This window comes from Physeter macrocephalus, chromosome 15 (assembly GCF_002837175.3).
Source record: "Physeter macrocephalus isolate SW-GA chromosome 15, ASM283717v5, whole genome shotgun sequence".
Taxonomy (NCBI): domain Eukaryota; kingdom Metazoa; phylum Chordata; class Mammalia; order Artiodactyla; family Physeteridae; genus Physeter; species Physeter macrocephalus.
In genome coordinates, this window is record NC_041228.1 from 14719924 (window position 1) to 14741041 (window position 21118).

At 36.1% G+C, this 21118-nt stretch overlaps 2 protein-coding genes across 15 annotated transcripts in view; one reads left to right on the plus strand and one right to left on the minus strand.

The window, feature by feature from the left end:
- Nucleotides 1–13067, plus strand: part of TATDN1 (TatD DNase domain containing 1) — a 38337-nt gene extending 25270 nt beyond the window's left edge. For 4 of the 6 annotated variants that reach the window (XM_007108815.4, XM_055091241.1, XM_028500607.2 and 1 more), the window contains 6 exons: nt 55–140; nt 226–266; nt 1941–2017; nt 8247–8317; nt 9522–9648; nt 12871–13067. In XM_007108815.4, coding sequence (XP_007108877.2) covers nt 55–140; nt 226–266; nt 1941–2017; nt 8247–8317; nt 9522–9648; nt 12871–12973 — 505 coding nt within the window. In that variant the 3' untranslated portion in view covers nt 12974–13067. The other 2 variants (XR_003683449.2, XM_007108816.4) reach the window with 2 other exon arrangements.
- The window catches only part of RNF139 (ring finger protein 139), a 106781-nt gene that overhangs the window by 7961 nt on the left and 77702 nt on the right, over nt 1–21118 (minus strand). For 4 of the 9 annotated variants that reach the window (XM_055091238.1, XM_024129415.3, XM_028500593.2 and 1 more), the window contains one exon: nt 13127–15720. The exons of 3 other annotated variants lie outside the window; for them this stretch is intronic. In XM_055091238.1, coding sequence (XP_054947213.1) covers nt 13907–15661 — 1755 coding nt within the window. In that variant the 5' untranslated portion in view covers nt 15662–15720 and the 3' untranslated portion in view covers nt 13127–13906. Of the gene's footprint in view, nt 1–13126; nt 15721–16220; nt 17522–19548; nt 20738–21118 lie in introns of those variants that run through there. 2 more of the 9 variants (XM_028500598.2, XM_028500597.2) reach the window with 2 other exon arrangements.

A 21118-nucleotide genomic window follows, 5' to 3' on the forward strand; every position in this document is an offset into this window, starting at 1 on the left:
CATTTGACAATTATTTTTCTCATGCTAAAATAAAAATTTTTTTCCATTTTGCAGATATTTTGAAAAACAGTTTGAACTGTCAGAACAAACAAAATTACCAATGTTTCTTCATTGTCGGAACTCACATGCTGAATTTTTGGGTGAGTTAAAGCTAAAATCTCATTTAAAATTTAAGAATTTGCAGAAATCAAGCTATTTGCTAAAAGTTGTTTCTGTTTTACACAGACATAATGAGAAGGAATAGAGATCGGTGTGTAGGTGGAGTGGTAAGTATAGAAACTGCTTTTAATAAATGATGTTGGCCTCTATAAAGCGATTCAGATGCCAGCAGTAAAGTTACTAAGGTTCTGCTCTCTCTTCTTTGAAGGGCATATAAATTTACTGTTGAATCTATAGATGAGATATGGTACAAACATAAACCATACTATTTTAGTTACATTTCCTTTTTCAGAGTACAAGAATGAGTACAGAATTCTGTTCACAAGAAAACCCCGTGAATTTAGTCCTGCACATTGTAATAGTCTGCATGATCTTCTTTTTCTCTGCTTCTTCCATCAGCCGTTCTTTAATGTTCTTCAATTTAAATTTTGAGCAAAATATAAATGAAATTTAATAATATTTTAAAATATTTTAGCACTCTTTTCAGGTTTGCCATCCTAATTTCTTGTCAACTGTATTTATTTACTATTACCACTCTGATTAGAGACACAGTCTCATTTCTGTAGTTTGCTTCTGCTCAAAACACTTCTCTATGGTCATTTCAGTCATTAGTCTTGAGAAAGGTCCATAAATATTATCTGTCTATCACTTAGCTTGGGTATCCATAGCAGTGATTTTTAATTTTTTTTTTTTTTGATCATGGACTCCTTTGAAAATCTGCCTCAGAAAAATGCTCATATGTACAATTTTCACATGTAATTTTAGGAGAGACTCTGGTCTCTTGCAAAAAAGCTGTTATCCACATGTAAGTGGACTTTCTCAGTTCAGGCCTGTGTTGTTAAAGGGTCAGCTGTAGTTTAAAAAAATTAACAGCAACAAATCCAACCTAAATGTTTGACTTTTATCAAAAAAAAATTGCCAAATAAAGAATTAATAACTAATTTTCTAAAATGGTTTATGAGGGTCATATTTAAAATTATCTTACATTGATGGAGGCTACGTTTTCTTTCTAGTCAGCTGGAAGTGCTGAGGGGAAGAACAAACCCTTTTGAGCAGCTGTGTAACAGTTATTTTTGAGAAACATGTTACCCACAGTGTATTCAGACTCTCTGGATGCTATGTTAACATGACTTCACTTGTTAGGTGTGTTTAAAGGAGTCTTGTCACTTACTGTTTTGATTACATAAATACATCTGAAGTGTGAGAAATTTTGCTTTAACTTCTTTATCTTTGAAGGAGGAAAATTCCATCTCAATCCTTTTTGCTTGCTGAGCTGATATTATTGACTGTATAACAATTTATAGTTTCTTAGTGATGTTCTTACAATCTCTTTATAGATCTTAAATTTTTCTCTTAAAATTCACTTCTCTTCTAGAAAAAAAAAAGTATCCTCTAACAGAAAAATTGAACATTTAAAAATATTTTTAAAATAGTCTTGTAACATTTTACCTTTTCCTCATGCTTTTGCCTAGAATGTGGCTCTCTCCTCCAGTCCCCTTTCCTGGAGGTACAGCAGTAGTGCTGGTGCAGAGACCTCAGCACAGCCACAGACAGAAATTCTAGGCAGCCATCTCCTTCTTGCCTCATCACATTGGAGATGATGACAGGTTATAATTGTGAAATTTGATTTGAAAATAAAAATTGTAGGGGCCACATTTGAAACCCCATGTTCAAAAAACCCCTACTGCGTTTATATTTTTGCTTAGAAAGTCCTATTAATGTTATTTAGAATTTTAAAGAAAAGTAATTATTATAATAAAATTATGCCTTCATGTCCTTAGGTGCATTCATTTGACGGTAGCAAGGAAGCAGCAGCTGCTTTGATGGACTTGGGTCTCTACATAGGATTTAATGGTTGGTAGGTCCTTGAGTTGTTTTTTGGTTTTTGTTTTTTTAACTTTTATATTAAGCAGATTCCTTAAATTGTTTTATAGGGAATTACTGATAAAGATTTAAATTTGTTTTTATTAAAATTTGTGTGTTTTGCATTGACCTTGGTCTGTGAATTTTAGTGATAAATGTAAGAAATTAAACAGTATGTTACTATTACAAATTAAAGCTTGAAAGCTATAAACTGCTATCCTGTGTTCCAGTAATGGAAAACAATTTTCTGTTGAGGTTAGCAGGTAGCTTTCTCTAGCAATGCAGTTTATTCTCGGATCAGTTTATCCCTTTAAAACGTATGTGTTCACAGCATTGCATATACATATACACAAGTGATGTCCACCTATGGGGGAAAGGTCATACTATGACATAATCATCTTCTATATCTCTGTAGGCCAAGAAACTGAGGCTCAGAGAAGTTAAGAAACAGGTGTAAAGTTACTCAAAGTGTGAGAGCCTGTATACTCTTCCTCACTTGGTGACCTTCCTGCTGTTATACACACTAAACCTCATGTACCCAGTACAGTCTGCTAGCACAGCTGGGTCCCTGGGCTCATTTTCTTCCAAATAATTTGGTGAGCTTCTGCCAGTGTCTTTCCTCAAGTTATCAGTGTAGCTCATGAAATAAACTGCAAAAAATAAGACTTCCTTTCCCTCTTCAGTGTTTCATTTCCTTAAAATCACTACTTTTCCAAGTACTTCTTTTTTTTTTTTTTTTAACTAAACTCCACTTTGGAAAATAGAATCATGAAATTAATTATTTGCTATAGAGTTCAGACTTATTTAAATGTCCTAGATGCTTCTTTCATATTTTAAATAAATTGATGATTTAATTAATTTATATATTAACATGGAAATAATGCATGCATAAAGAAGTAGTACTAAAAGACTTATAAACGCAGTCTCCCAGCATGCCATCTACCCCAAGTTAATTTTTCCAGAGCCAACCACTTTACTCTTTATCGCCTTGTATCTAAATATTACATATATGCTATTAACTCTTAATTCATTCCCTTTGTCTATTTCCATTAAGGTGTTTGAGCACTTTAGTTCTTATATCCAATACTGCCCCCCCACCTGCATTATTTCCTCTATAGCCCTCTCGATGTAGTTATTTGAGAATTTTTGGTTATATGCATATTACGTGTTTTCATTATTATGTCTATGTAAAATATTGTTGACTGCTGAACCATGTGATGTACCACTTTTTTATTTTTCTGGAGTAACTTTCCTCATATTTATATTTACTTGGCTTTCTTCAAAACTTGAAGGCTTCTTCACACTTGCCAACAACTCTGTAAAATGCTTTTTTCTCTTTTTCCACATGAGGAAACCTGTGTGGATAATCAGATAATTCGTTAGTTCCTGACCCTTCCATCTTTCTGCTACAGTTTGGACTAGTGTCTTTTCTGTGATAGAACTCCTATTTTTAAATCCCATGTATTCTAGTTTTGATGGAACACGTTTGCAAATGAATTAATTCTGCTCTTCCTCTTGAAAGTTTGCCTGGATAGTCAATGAAAGGGGAAAAAAAAACCATACTTTCACTTGATATTTTTTTCTAGGCATAAAATTCTAGATTAGAGATCATTTTCACTGAGGATTTACAATATTCCAGTTCTAGGTTCCAGTCTCTATTCTGTTTCCCAGTACATTACCTGTGACATACCTTTTTCCCTGTGGAATATTTTAGTTATTTATCTCTGGTATTATCAAAATGTGCAAAGGTGTTTTGATGGGTTTTTGTCATTCTCCACTGGCCCCTTCCAGCTAGAGGCTCATCTTTGTCAGTCCTGAGAAGTTTTCTCAATTTTTTCTTTTCTATTCTTTCTTTGGACCTCCCAGGCTGATACTCTGATCTCATTTTATTGATTGATTGATTGATTGATTGATTTTTGGCTGCGTTGGGTCTCTGTTGCAGTGCATGGGCTTTCTCTAGTTGCGGCGAGCGGGGCTGCTCTTCGTTACGGTGCGTGGGTTTCTTATTGCTGTGGCTTCTCTTGTTGCAGAGCACAGGCTCTAGGCGCGCAGGCTTCAGCAGTTGCACCACGCAGGCTCAGTAGTTGTGGCTCACGGGCTCTAGAGCGCAGGCTCGGTAGCTGTGGCGCACGGGCTTAGTTGCTCCGCGGCATGTGGGATCTTCCTGGACCAGGGCTCTAACACGTGTTTCCTGCACTGGCAGGCGGATTCTTAACCACTGCGCCACCAGGGAAGTCCCTGATCTCATTTTTTTATTCTACAATTTCTATCTAATTTTTTTCCTCCTCTCAAACAAGTGCTTTAGTTTTCAACCTTTTTTTTGGCTGTACCACACGGTTTGCGGGATTTTAGTTCCCCGAGGGATCAAACCTGTGCTCCCTGCAGTGGAAGCCTCGAGTCCTAACCACTGGACTGTCAGGGAATTCCCTTTTTCAACTTTTTAAGGAAACTTACTTAAGCTTTTGTTTTCAGTCTCTGAAAGCTCTCGTTTTTTTTTCCTACTGTATTCTTGTTTGGTAGATGCAGCATCTTCCCATCTCTCTAAAGATGTAAGTTTATATATATATATATTATATTTATATATATATATATATATGCCATTTAATGCTTTTATTTCCTCCGAGTTCCTTTTCCTCTTTGTTTTGGTCTCTATCTTCAAATGTCAGGCAGTTCTTTGCTGTATATTTTAAGAGTGAAGGGGGAAAAGCTGTTGGAAGCTCTGTGGGGAGATAGCCCATCAACTGCAGGCCCACAGACGGCTAACTGACTTTCTCACCGGGGAATCCTTAATGTCAGCTTGTCAAGATCTTCCTCTGGGTTTGTTCAGTTCCTCCAGAGAGGGGTCCTCTGATCCCTGCTGGGAAAATGGGATGAGAATTCATAAACATACCTATGTTCTGGAGCAGGATGGTGCTGGAGAGAGGATGTCTCCGTTCAGTAAGCAGTCAGTCTCCATTTCTAGTCCATGCCTCACCCTGCACTCCTCTGTGCTGCTTGTCTTCCAGTCCAGAGACTGTACACACATCTCTCTCTGTCTCTGCCTCTCTCTCACGGGCCAGGGTACAGGGCAGTTGTCATTTCTGCACCAATTTATTGGAAAGTAATCTGAGAATCCCATCTTCTCTTTACCCTGACTTTTCAAACAATCCCCATTTCAGTCCCCTGCCCTACCCCAGCCTTTCTAGGTACCTAGTTCTTCCAGTTCTTAGAACTTCCTTGGGAGAATTGGTTTGCTTATCTTCAGTATCTCTCTCTACAGGCACATAGCACTTAAGTCACTTAGCACGTAAAGGTAGATCATTTACCATTTCTCTGTCTACTTTCTGCTTTATATTTTGTGATAAGGAGTTAGAAATGTCTCCTAGTTTCATCAAAATATGCTGTTTCTTCTTATTTTGGGATGATTTTCAAGAGAAGGGGGTAGAGACCTTTATTTCACCAACTTGAACTGTACGTCTGTCTTAGAGGTTTCTAAGTGATCTTGAGTTTATAAAGACTTGGCTTTAAGCTAATTACCTGGGATTTTTTTCCTCCTACATTAACTCAGAATTAATGGGTCAGTAGTTTATTTAGTCGAAGTCAATATTTCTATTCTTCTTTTGAAATTCAGTTTAGAGTAGTCTTGAGTTTCTGGGGTATGGTAATTTAATCTGTTTACATTATGATATAGTCTTTGGTTTCTAAAGATTAAATTAGAATTTTTCCCCCCAAGAAAATGGGAAACTTTCAAATTTGACCATAGAATTATGCAGGTGCTCTTCCTTAAATGGGAAACCTTATTAGAGATTCTGGCTTTGATTAAAAATATTTCTTCTGATAGTATATAGTTCTGTATTTAGATCAGTTTTTTTTAACTGATGTGTAGTTTATTTAAATATTGTTTCAAGTGTACAGCAAAGTGATTCAGTTATACATCTTTTCCATTATAGTTTATGACAAGATATTGAATACAGTTCCCTGTGCTATACAGCAAATCCTTCTCGTTTATCTACTTATATATGGTAGTGTACATCTGTTAATCCCATACTCCCCGCCTCCCTTTCCCCTTTGGTAACCATGTTTGTTTTCTAAGTCTCTGTAGATCAGTTTTTACAAGCATTAATATATGTAGGAAAAGAGTCAGTCAGACAATTTGTTTTCATGAGAGTAAAAATATGCAAATACTCCAAAAATTTGGTGATGTTTTAAATTTAGTATCCATATCAAATATATCAGCATATTTTAGAAAATATATTGACCAAGTATTAAGCTGGCTGAAAATAAGAACTTTGTTTTTTCTAGAGAACACTAACAAAAGGCTGGTACTTACGGTAAACTAGACACACGTTTCCCTCCTACTCCTCCTAAAATCCTGCTAAAATAAAATTATATTCAAAAAGGAAAAGTAAAGAAAAAAAGGCCAAAGTTTTGCTAATGGAGAAATGTTTTGTAGATTTCTGGAAGACAGATGAAATTGGAAGAGAAAACTTAAGACTGTATCACTAAAGGGCCTCAGAGGAGATGGGAGCAGGTGTAGCAGACAGAATCCCAGAAAGGCTTTGGGCTTAAAATTGTGACCAAAACAGGGTGATTGAAGGCCTATATAGAGAAAGATACCAATCCCCATATCCACTCCCATGCACAGAGTACAGAAGCAGCAAGCATTTATACTCAGGGGGAAAAGTAATTTTTTCTCAAGAAAACTGAACAAACTGGATTATTGAGGACTAAGACTTGGAATGCTTATGTCGATCCCAGAGGAAAGCATTCAGTGGATGGAACAGGATCAGCCAGGAGTTGATAATTGATGGGGCTAGGTAATAAATACATGGAGAATGGGGGGTTCTATGTTATTCTAGTTACGTGTATATTTGAACTCTCCATAATGAAAAGTTATATCAAGTCCTGAAATTAAAAATGCAACATAAGGATAGTATTAGTCATCACATATATAGCAAACCATCCCAAAACTCATTGACATATTACAGTAAACTTTTTTTTTTTTTTTTTTTTTTTTTAACAGTCATGGGTCTTTGGGTCAGCTGGGGTTTGATTGATAGAGGTGAGCTCAGCCACAGGCTCCATGTTGGGTTCAGATCTTTGCCATGTGTTTTCATTCTGGGTGCCTAGGCTGAAGAGGTAACAGTTACTTAGTGCATGCTAATCTCAGAAGATCATGAGAGTGCCATTGCACATCACGAAAGTGCATTCCAAGCCTCTTGGCCATATCATCCCATTGGTCAAAGCAAGTCTTGAGGCCATGGCCAGATTCAGGTTCCTTCTTCCTACTAAGAAATCATGGCAAGGGTGCAGATATATAATTCTGTCAAATGAGAGAGAATTGGAACCAATAAATCCAGTCCATCTCAGGGTGTGAAAATGAAAATTAATTCCCCAGAAAAAAAGGTATGAAAGAAACAGGGCCTCGGAGACCAATTCAGGAGTCCTAAAATTGACTAATAAAAGTCCCAGAGAGAAGAAAGAAAATGAAAGAGGAAAAGTCCTGTTTTTCCATAATGTTTTCCCAGTTAGGGGTGGGGAAGAGTCTAAATTGGAAGATTCCAACTGCCTAAATGGATGAAAAAGTTTTATGCCCGGACACATTATCAAGTTTCAGAATATCAAGAGTAATGGAAGATCTTAAAAGTTTCCAGATTTGGGGGTGGGTTGCGGTAGGGTCTAAACAGGAATAACAGAACTGACATCTGCTAACCAGCTTTCTAGTTTCATACTGTGTTAAATACTTATAGTTCTAACAGCGATTGTGATTTTCATCCTTTGTGAAGATTCTATTTCTGATTAGTGAAACATGAACCTTGAGTATCTGATTCCTTCAGACCAGTGAATCCCTGGGTATTTGGCCCATGAAGAAATTGGCCATACCTTCAAATGCAGCCTTATGAGCTCTAAATTATGCAAATTACCCAGAGACGCAAACAAATTCTTTTCAAAGAATTGTTTAACACAGACTGTTACAGAAAGTTATTGGACGATCAGCTGATAGGCACAAAAAATTGTACCCCCTAAAGGCAGGATCTGGTTGGAATAGATCTTAATCTGGATTCTGTAAGGATGGGAATGTGCAAATACTTTCTAAAGTATACTTCCATTGTAGCCAACCAAAGTTTTGTTTCAGGATTTTGGGTTAGTTCTGTAATCTGTTTTAAACAAGTTTATAATATGAAAAAGTTGCTGTTCATTAAATGCACCTTTTTATTTTATATATGAATAACTTTTTTTTCAAGCTCACTGAAAACTGAGGCTAATTTGGAAGTTCTGAAGTCAATACCTAGTGAAAAATTAATGATTGAGACTGGTAAGTTTGCTTTTAGAACTTAATTTTCATATTAAACCATACCCAAAAAGAGCTAGAGAAAATATATATAATATATATATTATAATTTATTATAATAATAATAAATTATTATTATTTTAAAATAATACTTTAAACAAGTATTATTTTATTAGCATGCTCAACCTCAACAATTATACTTTTCAGGAAGTCTTTGGGAGTTGTAATGGAAAAATATTTATGCAAGCGATTTTTTTCAATTTTAGAAGTCTGACTAAGCCTAAGCACTTAAAAATGGAATGTCAGACTATGTGGTAACTAAGGAGGTTGTTTTATTAAACAAGGAGTCTTAACTAAGCATTTCACCTCAGGGTTTCAAAAACTATTCAGAATTTTTTTTAAACAATGTCTTCTTTGTAATGGCTTAATTGTACAATACTTTTTAAAGTGCAAACATTTAAATCAAATTGGATTTAAGAATTTTAGAAATTAATCTGCTGCCTCTCAAAGTAAGACAAAGTTAGAAGCTAAAAATTTTATCTCTGCCCTGAACTCAAGGCTCTTATACACATGGACTTTTTTTAGTAAAGTCAAGACTGAGCCATTCTGAAGAAAGCAGGTGTATTTCCTTGGGGAGTCATGAAAACTAAATTATCTTATTAAAAATACAATGGTTGTAAAATGTGTAAGCTATTATAATTCTTTATTAGAGATTTAGGTACGTATTCAAAGCCACTGTTTTTGGGACTCCCCTGGCTGTCCAGTGCTTAAGCTTCCACTACAGGGGGGATGGGGTTCGATCCCTGGTCATCAGGGAACTAGGATCCCGCATGCCACGTGGCACGGCCAAAAAAACAAACAACAACAAAAAACAAGAAAATCAAAGCCACTGTTTTACATTCAGTAGGGGCAAATAGAAGTTTAACTTAAATGTTTTCATGTTACAGTTGTATTTCTTTTAGCTTTAGATTTTTTAAAGCATACCATACACCAACAATACTGTTAGTGGGAAAAAAAGAAATAAAAGTTTAAGAATTTGTACAGTTCAAGATTTTATCTTGTACTTTTCTTAAAGCTGTTTTCTGTTGCCTTTTACCATTTTTTAAGCTGAATCATGGCATATATTTTAGAGGTTATATAATAGTTTGATACTATTCATTTAAAAAACAATAATTTAAAAAGGTAAAAATCTCTTTTGAGAGACTTCTCTTCCTTTGCTTAACTCTAGATGCACCTTGGTGTGGAGTCAAAAGTACACATGCTGGATCAAAATATATAAAAACTTCATTTCCCACCAAAAAGAAGTGGGATAATGGGCACTGTTTGAAAGACAGAAATGAACCCTGCCATATAATGTAAGTATTTTGTTTTCATGGTCTTCAGAACATTAAAGTCAACCACCAAATGCCATTTACAAAATGAACTCAAGGGACAGAATTAAAGTTGGGTGAAATCCAAGTGAAGTTATCAAAGACCATTTTAATGCAGTGATTTGGAGGAATCTGTACCTAATTGCTGTGTATCAGCTCCTTTTTTCATATCCTCTCAACCCAGAGTGGTTTTATTACAGAGTAAGAACTTCATGTGATTTTGGTCATTTGTCATTTTGTAGGGAGGGAAAAAGATCTTAAAGCTATCCATACATAGAATCACCTTACCTGGCTTAAGTTCTGTTATCTTGCAGGTTTCCTGCTGATGTATAGAAGCACAGTCTTAGCAGGAGACCTTTTTTTTAATGGTATCTGTATTTTAAGTGATTTGACAGCTTGAATAAACCTAAGAAATAACACAGTTCTTTAAGCCTCTGAACAAAAGGACAAATTATAGAAATGATTTCCTTTTTCCAACCGAGAAAAAGGGCAGAACTTTATAGAATTTTATTTCCTAGGGAAAAATAAACTAATCCAGAATCATTTTTTTAATAATACAGAGCACATGTGAAAAGAAGGGGGGTATTACCCATCTAACTGCCAAGGAGCTGTACAGCATATTGTAATTTATAGGAAAAGTTTATTTTAATGGGCCTGTCATCCAGTTTCTTTTGTTGCACAAGCAGTAATTTAAATCTGACTGTATCAATCTAGTATGGCTTACCAGTTCAGGCAACTGGATATATTTATCACACTGGATATATTTATTCATAAAAATTAGTATTGGATTGTTGTAATAATTCCTTTAATATGCTCCATCTTTTTTTAGTAGTTTTAACAGGTAAGAGTATATTAGATAAGCCAGATCTAAAATTCAGCGAGCAGAAAAATAATTATTCTATAAAGATACACTGGATTTTCCTTTATTAACATGCTGATGTTGGCAAAGACTTTAAAACTGAATGTTTTTAAATCTGTAGGGTGAGGAATATATTTAAACTCTGATTAGTGAAGAAACACTTGTAATTTTTATGAAATGTAGGTACTTGCAGGTTCAGTCCAGAGACATTTCATTAATTCTTTGGAGATTTAAAAGGACACTAGAGACAAGAAACTGGCAGTTTTCCAGCAGCCAGCTTAGAGGAAGTAGTTGCCAACAGTATGTAAATTGGTTTTCCACACTGCCTTAATCGTAAGTAAAAGTATAGCTGTTGACTTTAGCTACATGTTTGCAAGACAAAATTTTAAGGTGTTTCTAAATGCAGATTATTAAGAACCAAGAAGGCTTTTGAGTATCTACTGCAATCATGAATACCAGTTCTGAGTAAGCAGAGCTTGGTTAAATCAACATTTGCAAACTGAAAAATTTTAAACCACATTTCAGAAATACACATGCCCCTAGTCTAACGCTAAATACTAATTAGCAAGTTAATTCCTACTTACAAAGTCATTTTTATAAACTTCATCTGTTAAGAGTTTTATGTTCTAATTATTTGTATAGAGATCTCTGTTCCCCCCCCCCCATTAGATTATAAATTCCTTGAAATACATTTTGGAGCTCTTGCCAAATATCAGGAAAGGTACAAGTTACTGAGACTACACAGAAGAATCAAGACCCTTCTCACCCTCATCCCACCAGATGAGTAGGTACATTGTGCCAGGCACTTTGGTTAAGGTGTTAACTAAGTCTGACAAGGATCCTCCTGGAGCAAACAAGCAGATAAAAAGTATAATCCAAGATAGTAGTGCTGTTATAGAGGTATGAACATAGGACTGGGGCCATAGGACAGAGCAGCTGCCTGCCCTGAGGGGAAATGGAGTGCTTAACTAAGGTGACATTTCATCTGTTTACTAAGTTGGACCAGGAGTTAGGCCAGACCAAGACAAACACCTTCAGCGAAGGCAGACCGAGGAAGAGCTTGGAACAATGACTGCAGTGTGGCATAAAGTAGGATGCTAGGTAAGTGATAGGGAAGGTACTGTAAGGCCAGAGAGTGAGGGCTTTTGTGTGCCACCCTTAGGAATTTAGATTTTATCAGGACCCAAAGGATTTTAAGCAGGAAAGCCTTTAACTGGTATCAGTGTGGAGAAAGGACCAGAGGGAGATTGGTGGCAGGAATCATACTGATTCCCAGTATTATGTATTAATTTCCAATTCCAAGTAGTTAATAGAAGAAAAATCTAGTTTGCTAAGAAAATTGAATCTTTAATGTCACTTTCAGTGTTAACAGATTTGCTTTTAGCCTATTTTGACTGTCAGATAAAAACTGTAGTCAGTTCATTTAACATAAACAAGGCTTTTGTTACTCCTATAGAATTTAAAAGTTCCAGTTAATCTCTAATCTCTGTCCCTGATTCCTTTAGGTGTTCGTATTTTAAAAACCCATAAAGGGAACAAAAAGCTTAAGACAAAGAATATTTCAATGTTTAATTCTGACTTTGAACTTTCTAATTCATGTATAAGAAATATTGTCTACATACAATATTGCTAGAAAACAGCTACTGATAATTATCATTATTCTAGGCAAAGAAATAGAAAGATTCACACCTTTCTATTGCAGGGAAAAACATATAGGAAGTTCTCTCTCCCCATCCCCCCTAATAACCATACATTGTTCTAAGTAACTTGTTCTAACTTCCTTTGTCGTCACTGTGCTGATGGTGATGCAGCAATTTCTTGCTGTCCTTTACGACCAGTTCTCCAAGCAGTGGCTTTCAAACTTTAACTGCTATCCCCACAATACCACACTATGACTCAGTACACTCGCATGTATAAATAAAACCCAAACAAAAATGAAACAGTACTTCCCTTACTAAATGCAGTGTGCTTTTCCTTTTAATTTTTTAAAAGTGCATCATGACCCACTAATGTGTAATTAACCCACAGTTTAAAAGGACTCTTCATTTCCACTGGGTTAATTCCCTAATTGTGGTACACATAATATGGGCTGGTTTTATAATTTACTTGAACCTGGTTCCTGGCTCTAGTTATATGCAAGACTCTCAGAAATTTGTCTTTAACTGCTCTGTTTTAAATATCCTAGCAGTTAAACTTTCTGTTAACGTTGCTGAAAACTTTAACGTCTGTTAGGCTTTTTATGTTAAAGATGCTAAAACAGTATCTTTTCCTTTATGTGAAAAAGGATAATACCTTTAAAACAGAATATGTACTTAGAAATGTAACCATCCATTTTTGTTCTGTTTTAGTCAAATACTGGAAATAATGTCAGCAGTAAGAGATGAAGATCCACTGGAACTAGCCAATACGCTATATAACAACACTATTAAAATATTTTTTCCTGACATGTAATTGGCATATGTCTCCCATTTTTCCATCATGTATATAAAATTTCATGGTAAAACTCATAAGTTTCAATAAAGGAATTCTCTGGAAGTTGTCTAAAGAGGTATTATATCACTGTATGCCACCCCATGAAGTCAGGTGAGAATTTTTTGGTCACTTAATGTCTTAGTTTAAAATAGTGAAAACCCCGAAGTATTTCATGTTGTGATCTCTTCAAAAGTTCAAAAGGACAATTTTATGTCAACTCTGCAAACAGACTGGCTAACAAATATAGTGATTTTTTACATCAAAATTAAAACAATTAGCACATCCTGGTTTATACCAAAGGTTAGTTGATATATAAATAAGCCTATTTCTCAACTCACACACTCTCTGAATTGTGACTTTCAAACCCAGCTCAACCACAGTGCTACTCTCAAATTTCAAAAAAGTGTCTCAATCACTTCTGGCAGCCTATTTTTTTCCTTAGTTTTAAAAATACTCTACATTTAGCATTTATCCTCTGGTCCAAATTATTTGATTTCTTTGATTTAACATGGTTTCCCCTGATTTGCATTTTTATTCTCTCCCACCCATTTTAAAGAAAAACTAGGGTCCAGAGTTAGACACATTATATACTTTCATTGAGGAATCTTTGGCACAGTTGATGCACCATATTATTACATCTATTAAAAGGTTATTTGTTCAAATTTAGCATAAAAATGTGAAAATTTTATTCTATGTACAATAATGTACACAAATTTAAATAGGTCACCAAAGAGACCAGAAGTAATTGCAGAGGTATATTTACAGTAGCACATCACAGTAAACGGAAAACCATTCACAGATTCAACATCGATACTGTTTTTGTGCTTGGTTACACACTGAAGTGAAGCGTATTACTCCATTTTGGATGAACTGAATTTTAAACAAATAGCTCAATGATTAGTAAATGCTATTTTAGTCAGTATCATCATTCATCAGCTCCTCAGCTGCTGGGCCTGTGTGCTGAATCACTCCATTTCTTTCTCTTTGAGCGTCGTCATCACAGTCTGAACTGTCGTCATTCAATTCCCTGTCAGATTCAGCAGCAGCTTCTCTTACAGCTTCCTCTGGATTTTCATTGGGTGCAATAAATCCATTGTTGTTAGATATATTTGAATTATCCTTGATATCATCTTCAATGTACACTTTCTGATGGCACATTGGACAAGTATCTTGAATGTACAGCCATTTCCGAAGGCAAAGTGCATGGAAATAATGATTACATGGTGTAATACGAGCAGATGTTGTAAACTCATGATAGCAGATTGCACATACATCATCTATTTCTTGTAGGCGGCTCCCTTTTATTTCAGGAAGTGAATTAATTTTTTTTACAGCAGTTCTACGATTCATGAATGTCTTCCAGCCATTTTTTGCTTGTAAGTAGATGTTAAAATAGGCATGTAAGCACATCATACAAGCCCGAATTTTACTTCCTGACTCAAACATCATAGTATAAGCCCCATTTCCAAACATTACCACTCCAAATATAAATTCAATAATATTGCCTGTTGAACGAACATAGTAGACATAATCATCAAGCTTTTCCCAGAGGACATTATAGTAGCCATCAATCATGAATAACGTATAAACAGTGAGAGAAACAATTACTTTTAAGCAGAGTTCCACACAAAAGGCTGTAACTGCAAACAGCCATGTATTTAGTGCATAGTGATGCCAAAGAACATAACTGAGTATAACAGGAAGAATAAACAGGCAAGCAGAGACAAAGAGCACAGGAAAATGTCTACGAAAAGATGACACGTGAGAGGCACTGAGAGACATTAATACAGGGTCTGTCATTCCATGGATGAAATGCAGGACTGCTGTTAATAAAAGGCACATGTTTCTACTTAAGCGAATAAGTCTCTCTTCTGGTCTTAGCCCACTTAAACCAGTCTGAAGAGCCAAAATAAAAAATAAAACAGGTGCTACAAAGCCAAGCCGCCTGTCATCTTCTTCAGTTGATCCAATAAAGGCCAATATTCCAAGACCCAAATAATGGGCTATCGAGGAAATTACAGCACTCATGCCCAGTACAGTGAGTGTAGAATCACATCCACTAATTATAAGATTACAAATGAGGTCCCAGAAATCATCCCAAGAAATAAAGAAGGAATCAGTTTCATTTGCCATCCTTAAAATGTACATTAATACTGTAGCCTGAGCTGTAATTCTTGTTAGCCAAAAGACTCTCAGTACATCTGGGAAGCGAATCCTCTTCCATGTGTCCTCCATTAATAACTGTAATCCATAAATTCGATACATGTGCCTCACTAAAAGATAAACGTATCTTGTGGAATAATAAAACCACTTAAGTTTCACTGCCAAGACAAGCACTGTATTTAATGTAAGAATCAAGGAAGAAGTAAAAACTAAAGTCTCTCGGATGTGTAATGGTAGCTCTGTGATTAAGCCTATTACAGGAACCAAGAGATCCAAAATAATTAACTGTGAATAGACGGAATGAATTTGGAGTAGTGTAATGTATCCAATTCCAAATGTTAGCTGTAGAACAATGAGTGCCATCCACAGCGAGGGCCCTTTTCGAGGAAGCAGCTCAATTCCAAAAGCTGATGTGTTGTAGGCACCATAGAAGTCAATGTGCAAAGCAGCATAATAATTTACCAACACTGAAGTTGCAGCTAATAGAAAGGCTGAGCTGTACATGTAAAACTTGAAAAGTGATCGTTGTGACAAGATCAGAACAATACTGGATACAAATATACCTTAAAAAAAAAAAAGGAAATTCGAATGAAACATTTTTAAAGAATGTTTTTTCCACTAACAGTTATGATATTCTTCCTTTACTAAGGAAGTATGAATATTTTCAAACTGATGAACTTAAGTTAAGCCTCAAGACAATTTAGGCTTAAAGGCCAATAAATGTTTTTTGTAAAGTCGAAGTTCAACAGGACAGATCAAACATATTATCCTTAAAAATCCTACCCCTTATTTTCTAATTTCCAAAGTAATTCAAGTAGTAGTATATGTCCAGACACCAAATTACTAAATTATCTTCAAGATGAGTTTGTCATGATATACACAGTTTAACAAGTTTTAAACTTGAAAGAACATATTCATAATTATTAAAAATATTTAAGATAATTCCATTACAAAAACATTAAGAATTAATAACCCAAGTGGAAAACTTTTGTTCCTTTTAAATCTGAGATTTCTTTTTCTTAAACGTGTTCTTTAGGAAATCAAGTTTAAGTTTCACACTTACCCCTAATTCCTCCGTTTACTCAAACTGAACTGCTGGCTCTTATTTTTCCTGCTCCTTAAATTTGAGTATTCTCCCTCAGGTCCAAATTCGCTTTTTTTCTGTACATACTTTCCTACAGATACCAGACATTTCCTCCAAGTTTCCTTTTTCCTGTATGTTTGCATCTTTTTCTTCAAATAGTCAACCCTTTTTACTGTTCTTCAAATTACAAAAGTAACTCAGAAAACCACAATATGTTTTAATAAATCTTCCCCCTCCCCGCCCCGTAAGCAACCAATGTATATAGTCTGTTGTGCCTCCAGCACCATCTTTCTTGGTACTCTGACAAATTTTTAAGTGAGATTACGATAAACATTATTATCCAAGGTTTCAGCTATGGGAACCACACCCAAATATTCACCTACTTCCACTTCTACATTACAAGTGCAACACTCAAAACTTCTAAAACCTACTGAACCTACTCTCACCTCAAACAGCTCTTCCTTGCGATTTCCAATGTCAGAGGTACCATTGTTATTCTCCTAACAGTACCTCTAGCCCCTCATCCTCAAACTCTGACAATCAGTGACAAATTTTACTAATACCTATACCTCCCTTTTCTCAGTGACACCCACCTATTAGTCTGTCTCTGAAAACTCTCTCATCCAAATCCATCTACAAGCCATCACCAAATTGCCTTTCTTCATGTCTCTGCTCAAAATACTGCAGCAGCTCTGAAATTACTATCAATTAAAATCTACACTCCTTGGGCTTCCCTGGTGGCGCAGTGGTTGAGAGTCCGCCTGCCGATGCAGGGGACACGGGTTCGTGCCCCGGTCTGGGAAGATCTCACAAGCTGCGGAGCGGCTGGGCCCGTGAGCCATGGCCGCTGAGCCTGCGCGTCCGGAGCCTGTGCTCCGCAACGGGAGAGGCCACAACAGTGAGAGGCCCGCGTACGGGGGGGGGGGGGGGAATTCTACACTCCTTGTCCTAACATTCAAGGACCCAATTTGCTTTAAAGTAATATTCCTCCCAACACACACACCAATGCCCCAGATTTCTTTCCCAAACATACCCCTTCTTCTCTGCCATAATTACAGCTGTATTTACATTCTTCTCTTTGCCTGGCAGAACGGCCCCATCAACTTCCCAAATCCCTGACTGTTCAAATCCTATCCATCCTACAGACCCACTTTTTCTGATACTGACTGTTCCTTCAGCATATCTACAGAACTTGGCGAAACTCCTAATACTCATACACCACCTGATACTGAAGTTTGTAGTTATCTGAGTAGGTACCTACCCTATTATAGGGTCCTTGATAGCAAGCAAGGATTCTACCTTTTACATCTATAGATCCCGAAATATTTTTTAGAAAATAATAAATAAATAAAATAAAAAAATAATTGGGGAAATAAACGTTTCTGTTGAATTCTGTGTTCTATTTTTAAAGGCAACCATAAAATACAGCCCACTTGGAAATTGAAACCTATGAAAAGGTAAGACAAAGCTGAGACATCAGACCCTGGAGTACAGAAAAAGTGACAAACTCCAAATTAAACATCCATCTATCCACCTGATTTCAGCATGCACCCAAGACCAACACTGCATAATACAATAGAGCCATTTCACAATCTACTGCAGTTAAAAGCAAGGGCCAAGTTCCTCCAAATGATGACTTTGCCCACAAACTTAAAATTTTACCCTGTGCCTATTTGTCAGGTCATTTGTGAAAAGGACAACAAAAGAAAACAATCACCTGGAATATACATCAACCTATGCGCAAGAACCACCCAATTCGCTGAACAAGTGGGCCACTAAAAATCCTCCCAAAGAGCCCTTTCAACAGAAAATGGGCTTTTCTGGGCTTCCCTGGTGGCGCAAGTGGTTGAGAGTCCGCCTGCCAATGCAGGGGATACGGGTTCGTGCCCCGGTCCGGGAAGGTCCCACAAACCGTGGAGCGGCTGGGCCCGTGAGCCATGGCCGCTGAGCCTGCGCGTCCGGAGCCTGTGCTCCGCAATGGGAGAGCCCACAACAGTGAGAGGCCCGCGTACCGGGAAGAAAAAAAAAAAAAAAAAAGGGCTTTTTTTTTTTTTGAGCAGGTTTAGAAACCCTTCCTGTGGAAGGTAACAGGAAATGGAATTTACTCAGCCACCATATGCCATATGTAATCTTACTTTCTCTACACAGAAAAACAAAAGTATTTTTTCCTGAAACAAAACAATCTCCTAAAATGCGTCAAAACAAAACCAAGATAACTTCAGTTCTATTATATGTTACTTTTTAAAAGGGAGAAAGTCAAGCAGGGACTGTAAATTATTTTTAACTTGCTATTCACAAAGTGGTACATTAATCTTTACCTGTGAATATTCATGAACTTTGCTGTAATTTATAACCAGATCTTTTTATTCTAATAGCTTTTCTTCCCCCGGAAGCTTATTTTTACACAGATTAAGGAATTATTTGGGTTTTAGAAATACTTCTGGACAAAAGAGAGTGTGACAGACAAATAATGTAGTGAGACTACAACCTCAAAGTCTGGATGTCTCCTAGCAAGTAACAATCTGATACTACTCTTTTTTTTTTTTTTAAAGTAAACACCCCTAAAGTTGATTTGTCTCCATTTAATCTTTTTTTAAAAATTAATTTATTTTATTTTTGGCTGCGTTGGGTCTTCGTTGCTGCGCGCGGGCTTTCTCTAGTTGCGGTGAGCGGGGGCTTCTCTTGTTGCGGAGCTCGGGCTCTAGACGTGCAGGCTTTAGTAGCTGTGGCATGTGGGCTCAGTAGTTGTGGTGCACGGGCTTAGTTGCTCCCTGGCATGTGGGATCTTCCCGGACCAGGGCTCGAACCCACGTTCCCTGCACTGGCAGGCAGATTCTTAACCACTGTACCACCAGGGAAGCCCCTGATACTACTCTTTGATTAAAATTATTCCCCAAGATTTAATAATGACCAAACATTTCAAGAATAGTATAAAATTATTTTAATTTTATTATTGTTATTTTAAATTTATTATTATTTAAAATTATTTTAATTTTTTAAATTCTTAAATTTTTCCTTTATACTCATGTTCCTGTGTATGGAATGTAGAATCAGCTCTCATTTCACAGGAAAAAAAGTCAACTTTCCAAGTCTCTCAAGTAATACTCCCTCTCATGGCCTTCGGGAAGTGTTGTCAATAATATCAGTTTCGTTGCATTTTCACAACTTCAGCCATGCAACTCTTGATATTTAACCTGTAGGCCTAAGAAAATTAAGCCCCAGGACAGTTTCCTCATTAGGATTTAAGAGTGACCTGCAATAAGTAATCAAGGCTATATATAAATGCTACTTTATAAAGAAAAATCACCTTGGGACGGTGGTGCATAGAATTAACTGGAATCACAATTCAGGGATCCAATTCTCCAGTGATTAGAGAACTTCACTAAAGTGCTCAAGGTAGGAAAAGCGGCAGGTATCAAAATCAATTCAGAGCTTTGAAGATATACATGAACTCAATTCATGAAAGAGTTCAGTGCCTTTTCAATTTGGATTACCAAAAATGAGCAAACAAAACAAGCTGAAAACAAAAAACAAACCACCATGCATGTTATACAGCAAAGTGTTTAATTCTTTTATGTGTAAAGTCCATTCATACCCTTAACCTTTCTGGAAGTTGGGGACTAAAAATTAGAAGGAAATAAGACATAACTCCCCAGGTACCTTAAATACCTTTAATATAAAATCTAAAGCAAGCTGTGGAAAAACATTTCAATGCCTGACAGAATAAAGACGGAACAGTACAAAAATAAATGTTTTAACTACATTACTCCCAAGGGAACCCTATGCAATGAAATATAGAACAAAGTAAATAAAACATCTTGGGATGTACATATTGGGATGTCAGTCTGTAGGTGTACTTGACAAACTATAGCATAAAGAAAATTTCTCTATCAAACTCTTACTTTAGGTTAAAAAAGGGTATTCTAAGGTTTTTTATTAATGAGATAAATTTTGCTTTTAAATTAAATTTTTAACAACTATTTGTTTATTAAAAAGAAATATATGAACATGATTTTTTTTAAAAGTTCAACCCTATAGGTATTAAATGAAAAGTTAACCAAGTTTTGCATAAATAAACACACATTCATGGATAAATACTTGTTTTTGCTTTTTACGCAAAGGAGATCTCATTATAATAGTGGAGTTTTTAAATCTTTTCTAAAAATTACATTTCTGATTACTCATCAAAGAGGGCACCTTTCGATTTACTGACCATTCATGTTTCTTCCTCTGTGAATTGCCAGTTTATCTTTTGCTCATTTATTTACGGAGTTGTTTTTCCTTATTGAATTGTAGTCATTTAAAAAATACTCTGACTACAGATTCTTTGTAGTTATCTATAATGCAAATATCTTCTCCAGATGTGTGACTGCTCTTTTCACTTTCTGATGCTGGCTTTTGATTAAAAGAGGTTTTTAATTTTAATATCATTGAACTTATGAATCATTATTTAATACATTTGCTTTGACATATTTCTAAAGAACTTTTCCCTTACTCTAACCCTAAAAAAAAAAATTCTTTATTTTCTTCTAAAATTTTTAAAGTTCTGCTTTTCACGTTTAGATATTAATCCACTTAGAACTATTTATATATATATTTTATAAATTTATTTATTTATTTATTTTGGCTATGTTGGGTCTTTGTTGCTGCACGCGGGCTTTCTCTAGTTGCAGTGAGCAGGGGCTACTCTTCGTTGCGGTGCATGGGCTTCTCGTTGCGGTGGCTTCTCTTGTTGTGAAGCACCGGCTCTAGTAGCGGGGGCTTCAGTAGGTGTGTCACAGTTTCTAGAGCACAGGCTCAGTAGCTGTGGCGCACGGGCTTAGTTGCTCAGCGGCATGTGGGATCTTCCCGGACCAGGGCTCAAACCCGTGTCCCCT